Source organism: Sander vitreus, chromosome 7, assembly GCF_031162955.1.
Source record: "Sander vitreus isolate 19-12246 chromosome 7, sanVit1, whole genome shotgun sequence".
Lineage (NCBI taxonomy): Eukaryota > Metazoa > Chordata > Actinopteri > Perciformes > Percidae > Sander > Sander vitreus.
In genome coordinates, this window is record NC_135861.1 from 17,371,170 (window position 1) to 17,378,698 (window position 7,529).

Genomic DNA, 7,529 nt, shown 5'->3' on the forward strand with positions numbered 1-7,529 from the left:
ATCGTCGTACAAACAAAAAACACGTGGACTTTATATTCCCCTGTCCACTGCTCTTCATTGTAGATACACCAGGTTAAACTGGAGATGAAATGACATGGCACTGTGTTCAGATCACATTCCGTCAGGTCAAGATGGAGGTGAGTCTTCTCACCTGAAAACTGTTTGAATTCATCTGGGCACTGAATTAGACTAGTCAGCACCACATTTTCCCCAGTACCTCAGGTAAATATAACTTCAGGTCTAGGACTAGTTTTAGTCCTATTGTGTGCTAACGCACTCTCACAAACTTCCAGGTGTATATCAGGATTTCAGAATACACGCTGACCCAGCCTCACTTACCAAAATACTTTTGAACGGATGGACATCTTTCAAAGTCAGAAAAATCTATCAATGCTGAGCAGGGAAAAAAAGAATGACAGCAGTTTTCTAGGAACAGAGAGACAGTAGACAATTCATTTATATTGAGGGGGTTATTACAGAAGCACCTATTACTGCAACAGACAGGTGGTTCCTACATCCAGTTATTATATAAACAAAAAAGCTCACTAACTTTGTTCAAGAACATCAAAAAAATCTTCCTACAAAACCTGTCAGCCTTCTACTGTATTTCAACAGTAACCTATAAACAGTCAGGACAAAACCCCTCTAAAACAAGGTACAACAGTGAATATGTGAGCAAACAGTCGCTACACAACTTAATACCAAGATTAGTTGAAAAAGTTACATTTCAGGAGCATCTAGTTAACTTTTAGTGTTTTTCCACCCGTTTGTACACATCGCTGTCACCTGTCATTCAGTTTTACAGCTGGACGAATAGCAGTAAAAAATTATTTTAGATCCATTTAGATTGTGTGTTTGAAAAAAGGTGAACTACCACATGAAGTGAAAATAGACTACCAGTTTGCAGTTTACTATGTAATAAGCCCCTTTCATGTTTAGATTGGTGTTATCAAAAATGACATTAAATTTAATTTCAGATTACGCAGACAACACCTTGAGTGTTGGATAGGTGGCAGCACAGACCACCAGTCTGCTGTGACCTGTCACTTAGAAGCAATAGCTGGTACTTCGTTAGTTGCATAAGGAACACAAAATGAGAAAACCTGAACACTAAAAAGCTACACAGTTCTGTATGTGTGTCCTTTAGTGAACAGTCCACATGTAGTAGAGGGCAGCACTGGGGTTGATTGCAGGTCAACAGGATACCTAAGAGGTACTGCACGATACACTGACAGTCAATGCAGTCAAAAATACTTGCAACAAAACAAAAAACCTGCAACCTGTCAGATAAAGAGACTTGCGTTTTCATTCAGTTACTGCCATAATAGCAAGACCTGTTGTCCAAAATCGTGAATTAGTCCTTCCCATTTTGTCTGTATAGTGAATGGAACAGTAGATTAAAAAACTACAAAAATCCACTATCAAGCTCTGTGAAAGAGCCGGCCAGAGCAAAGTAAAGTTTGGTTGTGTTTAAGCTAGGCTGTTTTTCTGGTTACAGTACTGTTGAGCTCCAACGTGAGACGTTTTTGAGCTGCAGACTGCGGTTTGCTGTCTGTAGGGTCTCTGGAAAACGGTGGGTCAGACAGTCAGACGGTTGTTGGAAGGCTGTAGGGGGCTCCAGGAAGCTGGATGAGCAGATGTGTCCTGTGAGTACTGGTTCTCCTCTTTGCTCATCCCAACTGTACATAGCCGTCGGTGTCTCAGTAGCCTGTCTGTCCGTGAGAAGTTCTGGAGGCAAAGAAAGACGTTTGTTTCAGTCAAAGTTAGCGGAACAATGCTACTGACACTGCTAAAACGGATGGATTCGTTGAATGCGGTAAGATCCAGAATAATATGCAGAAACCTAGAAGTACATGTAAATAGGGCTGGGCGATATGGAGAAAATCAAATATCACGATTTTTGACCAAACACCTCGATGTTGATATTGCAACGATATTGTAAGGTTGACACTTGGTGTTCTCACAACTTATCTCCCACATTTAGATTTTAGATAAATAACCATCATAATGTGGATATAATGTCTAAGTGGTTAAAGGCAAATAATAGAACAGCTAGAACAGTCTGGTAAGTTCAGAAAATGACATCACTTTACTGTAATGCAGCTTTTGAAACCAGGAAAAGACTAAACTTACCATGTAACGATATTAAAATTCTTCAAAATCTAAGACGATATCTAGTCTCATATCACGATCTCGATATAATATTGAAATATTGCTCAGCCCTACATGTAAAGCATATGCTCTATGCTGAAACAACGGCGAACTAACCTGATTGCAGCGATCACACTGGTACGGCTTCTCTCCGCTGTGCACCCTCTTGTGTCTGTCCAGGTGGTAACGCTGAATGAACCGCATATCACATGCATCACAAGCAAATGGCTTCTCTCCTGTGAACAACCACAGGCCGGCCATTTAGCAGAATATATCAAGACTCAAGGCATATTTCACTGGATACAAGATACTTTTAAAATTAATTAGTAATTATAATCTCTTTTTTGAGAGGCATGGCCAAAAGAGCAGCACAATTACATCACATGGACTAACACAGAACCAACATTCACAAAAAGAAGAGTAAGGACAGGTAGAAATACATATAAGGAATTATAACAAATTAAAAACATGCATACCATTCATTAAACAATTGTAGCCACCCAATTTAGTTGTGAGGTTAGGTTTGAGTCTTTGTTTTTTGTTGTTGTGGTTTAATCCAAGCAGATGGAGCTTCAGAAGGGTGGATGCTGACTAAGGTCCACAGGCTGAATAGTGGCCTCGCTACTCATTACACCAGCCTGTTTCCCATAATATAACCACTAAATGCAAAGGAGCGAGAATGGTCACACTGAAGTGAAGACGTGAGCTGTGAGTTCTCACCTGTATGTGTAAGTATGTGACGCTTGAGGTGGTAGCTACTCCGGAAAGCTCCATAGCAGTGGTCACAGATGAAGTTCTTCTGGACTTTCAAGGAACTGTCGTCGTCGTCCATATCCATTGGTGGAATTGAATGCTAACAACAATAACAAAATGAGATGAACGCGAACTGAACATCAACAGCTGATATTTGCACTTTTGCATGTATACTTCAAAGTGTAGCTGTAACTATCCTTACCTCCACTTTAACTTTGCTGGACGACCCTGATTTTTTGTGCTTCTTCTTGGGTTGCATATTCTGGTTTGCCTGCATGTCCTTTCCATCCATCATTCTTGATGAGTGATAATCCCCGTCTTTTCGAATCAGCTTTTGGAGGAAGGAATGGTATTAGATAAACTGCACTGAAGGCTAGCTTGCAATCAAGCAGCAAACACTTAGTCACATATACAGGGTAACACTTTAACCCCTTTTAGAATTCATATGCAGTATATAAACACTGAATAAATGGTTCTGCGGTCTGCTATTTCTGTATAACAGACTGTTGCCATGGACGGAGTCTGATCATTTTTAAATCAATAAATTCGTTAAAATCAATATGTGCTCATACAGTACTGCAAATCAGAGAGAGAGATCGAGATTCCACCACAGAATTAGAGCTATCGTTTTCCACCTTAGTTTTAAGTTTAGTTAAGTTTAGTTTCACTGCAATAGCATCTGTCTATTAAAAGGAACACGCCGACTTATTGGGACTTCAGCTTATTCACCGTAACCCCCAGAGTTAGACAAGTCGATACATACCCTTCTCATCTCCGTGTGTGCTACAACGCTGTCTGATGCCCCCAGCATTAGCTTAGCCTAGCACAGATCATGCAGGTAACCGGTTCCAACTAGCCGACTGCTCCGAATAAGTGACAAAATAACTTAAACATGTTCCTATTTACATGTTGTGATTTGTATAGTCACAGGTGTACAAATAATAAGGTCACATGAGACACAGCCATATTCTAACCGTATACTAAGTGGGAACTATATTCTCAGAAAGTGGAAGCACTGCTACTTGGGTGGAGTGATTAGCGCAACACCGAAAAGCACAGTTACTTCCGTCAACAAAACCAATGTGAATAGCTAGTTAGTAGCGAACGTGACTGGTGATCATGGAATTATTTGTACACCCTGTGACTATACAAATCACAACATGTAAATAGGAACATGTTTGCGTTATTTTGTCACTTATTCGGAGCAGTCGGCTAGTTGGAACCAGTTACCTGCATGATCTGTGCTAGGCTAAGCTAATGCTGGGGGGCGTCAGACAGCGTTACAGCACGCACGGAGATGAAAAGGGTATCTATCGACTTGTCTAACTCTGGGGGTTACGGTGAATAAGCTAAAGTCCCAATAAGTCGGCGTGTTCCTTTAACAACTTACACTTTCATCAGGAAAGCAAAGAAATAACAGAGTTAGAAATAACAGATTTAACTTTCTGAGTGACCCTGCCCAGTTCTCTCTCTCTCTCTCTCTCTCTCTTACCAGGGGTGGACAGCTCCCGGCTGAAGGATGGCCCATGTGGCTGTTGTGGGGTTGTCCATGGTGAACCTGGTGTCCATGGTGGTTGTGGCTGTGCTGCGAGTGGGTTTGGTGGCTCTCAGGACTAGCCCTGTGCCCTTGACCCAAGGGGGACATCATCCTCTTCTGGCCTGGGATGTTGTTGGCTTGCATCAGGGCCATGCTGGACAGCACCGCCTCGCAGCCCAGCAACCCAGCCTGGCAACACAAACAACATGTCAGAGCAGAAAGAGCGGGCCACAGGACTCCTCACAGAGACAAGGAGTCAGGGGAAAGAGAGAGAGAGAGATATGAGTAATGGGAGTAACAGAGAAATGCACTGGGATTGGGAATACAAACTAAAAACACAATGGTGAATCTGGAGATGAAGAGACTTCCACTGACCCATTTCATATGGTCTCGAACAGAGTTGTTGGAATGGTGTGTCATCGCCGTGGTTTGAATGCGTGTGTGTTTGGGGGAACAGAGGGGGCTTCACTTAGGATGAGGGGTAACAGAAGAGACCACACCCACCCAAATCATCAGGGGCCAAGCCTGAAAGTAGAGGCATGACAACATATGGCTAACATTTTTACATGCTTGAATCAGGAGCTGGAAAACCAGACCAATCTAATAAGTTTCACAAATCTGGATATATGACCAGAAATTTAGATCCAGCATATGTGCACTTTATCAGGCAAGTATGCCCCAGTGGTTTGGTGCATGCCACATTTTCATGGGTGAGTAAAACGGTCAGATTGAGAAAAGAAATGACATCCAATGGGGAAAATTAAAACAGTCAAAAAGAAAAAAAATACATCAGTGTCGGTATGATACATTGATCAAACAAATGCTTCATACATGGAGTGATACTGACGTGTATATATAAAAGACAAGTATCTAAAAGATGAGCTGCTGTTTGAGAGCAGCAAGGGTACTGTAAAACAGTACGCATGTGTAGGCATCTTAAAATAGAATACAGGCAACGATGGAATGTTTTCTAAACTGTAGCTGTAGTTTGACCTAATAACTGTGGACGCTTTAAAGCACAATTGTGCAAATGTTAAATAAATAAGTTCACATGCTTAAATAAGTCTACATCTAAGAACGTTATATTGGCTTTGTCATGTTTCATAGCACAAACCAATTGATGAAACATTAAAAGGTAATGTATAGTTCAGTAGCCAGTTAATGATTATACAGTAAACTGCATTTCAGGCAATACAATCTGTCAATGAGGTTGCAGATGATATTAACCCAATGACCTGTGGTGAATTGTACTACAGGTCATTAAAGCATTACATGTAAATGGCTGAACACCACAAACTATTTCCTTGGAATATGTATAGTAAGTAAGTAAAGTAAGTGGGGAATTATTAAATCCTTGGCACTGGAAAGCACATTATTTGATATAAACACATTAATTTCCTGGCAGCAAGGCAAATTAACATAAAACCACAATGTAGATACCGCTTTATTGACTTACAGAGAATATACCATAAGTAGCATTATGATTATTGCAATTTTATATTGTTTTTTGACATCAAATAGGCTGTGAATACAAATATATAGCAGATATACCGACCATGCATGAAAGCTTTGATAGTAAACAAACACTGCTATACATAATTTAATTCATTGTGAATCATTCTTATCTGTAAGCGTGTGGTTTTATGATCTTGCACACAGGATAAGTCGCTAGCTAGCTCACTTGAGCTAGCTAGCTAGCTAGCTAGCGACTTATCCTAAAAACGTTAGAGTTTCTGTTGGAAAGGCGACTATGTCTGAACGGGACTAACGTTATATCTAGAGCAACTGGAAAGGCAGTTTGTATTTATATACGACATTTAGACTAGCTATAGGTTTAAAAGTGTGAAGCATGCTGAGAGTCTCTGCTGAATGAAACAGAAAAGGCTAACCTGCTAGCTAGCCAGTAGTTGGGGTTTTGGGGCAACTCTTGTATGAGTGAACCCCCACCCCCCGCCAGACAACACAACAACAGCCAGCCAGCCAGCCAAGCAGGCAGGCAGGGCGTGCGGGCTCAGCGCCGACCGCTAAATTACATCTCCCTCACAGGCTACAGCTGTTAGAAACAGACACGTAGCAGATTACAAAACGTTTAAAGAGCCACGAGTGAAATTCTTTGGAAAAGTGACTGCTTACCTTTTGATTTTCAGAGTTGTGTAGGTTATTATTTCTTGTCGCACTTCCAATTTTTTCTCAGTTTACAAACACTGACAGGAAACGCCACCGGAAGTGCTCTCCGCAGCGAGTGATGATTGGCCAGACGCCCTGCCACGTGACTGAAGCGGAATGACCCACATTTACGGCCATAGTTGTGAGGGAGTGAAACCTTTTTATAATACATTCAATGAGTGAGACAGAAACGTAATCGGCAACTATTTTTGCTACTACATTTAAGTAATTCTTCAAGTAAAAATTCCAAACATCTGATTTCTTTCCTTGTCTTACATTATAGTTCATGGACGATCTTTGAGGTTTTGTACTTTTAGTCAGGCAAAACAAGACATTTCAAGCCATCACTTTGGCATTTTTCATTGTTTTCTGATGTTATCCAGATCAGAGGTTCTCACATCTTCTTACAAGATGGAGAATATACCAGGGACCCCAAATGTATGTCCCTTGGAATAATTTGACGTAACCTCTTTATTTTTTTATTATTATTTTTTTTTACATTTCTACAGTCTTAATTTTGTAAACAACACAAGAGAAATTTATTGGAAATGCATTACAATTATTTGCACGTTATCAACACAGTATACCCATAAAACAATGCAGTTGACATTAATTCAATTAGCTGCAAGTAACACTGTGCCTAAACAAAATACCAATGGCAAATCAAGAGAAAAGGGCTAATTTGAAGTGCATTTCAGAACATACGCACACATATATCAGAGAAGTGTGACGTGTTTTACTTTAAGTGCACACGTAGTCTAAATAAAATGTGGATTCTGATTAAAGTATTTCAAATATACAATTTGTTAGATTAAAACATAATCCATGAACTATTTTAAATTTACAAATTAAAATAACCTTCATCGTTGAACTATGAAGCCTTTTGTAATTAAAAAATGTATGTCATGATCATTTAAATGAA

The 7,529-nt window shown here is 40.2% G+C and overlaps 1 protein-coding gene across 3 annotated transcripts; it reads right to left on the reverse strand.

Moving 5' to 3' along the window:
• Positions 1–439: 439 nt before the first annotated feature.
• Positions 440–6,680, reverse strand: znf740b (zinc finger protein 740b). Of its 3 annotated transcripts, XM_078255050.1 has the most exons (8): positions 6,575–6,671; positions 6,331–6,494; positions 4,817–4,966; positions 4,397–4,630; positions 3,107–3,235; positions 2,872–3,004; positions 2,269–2,387; positions 440–1,728 (listed from the first exon to the last, which is right to left on the reverse strand). In XM_078255050.1, exons 3-8 carry the CDS (start codon positions 4,859–4,861, stop codon positions 1,579–1,581), a joined length of 810 nt encoding a protein of 269 aa, XP_078111176.1. In that variant the 5' UTR covers positions 4,862–4,966; positions 6,331–6,494; positions 6,575–6,671; the 3' UTR covers positions 440–1,578. The 3 variants fall into 3 exon arrangements, with proteins under 3 accessions (XP_078111176.1, XP_078111175.1, XP_078111177.1); XM_078255049.1 differs by lacking the exon at positions 6,331–6,494 and having other exon boundaries at positions 6,575–6,680; XM_078255051.1 differs by lacking the exons at positions 4,817–4,966; positions 6,331–6,494 and having other exon boundaries at positions 6,575–6,679.
• Between the last annotated feature and the right edge of the window lie 849 nt (positions 6,681–7,529).

What these genes read in the sequence shown, in the direction of transcription:
- znf740b (XM_078255049.1), bottom strand. Translation starts at nt 4,861, where the DNA reads ATGACACACCATTCCAACAACTCTGTTCGAGACCATATGAAATGG. An exon ending in TTCGAGACCATATGAAATGG is followed by an intron (nt 4,631 to 4,816) that starts GTCAGTGGAAGT and finishes TTGTGTTGCCAG; the next exon opens with GCTGGGTTGCTGGGCTGCGA. An exon ending in AGTGTGATCGCTGCAATCAG is followed by an intron (nt 1,729 to 2,268) that starts GTTAGTTCGCCG and finishes CTTTGCCTCCAG; the next exon opens with AACTTCTCACGGACAGACAG.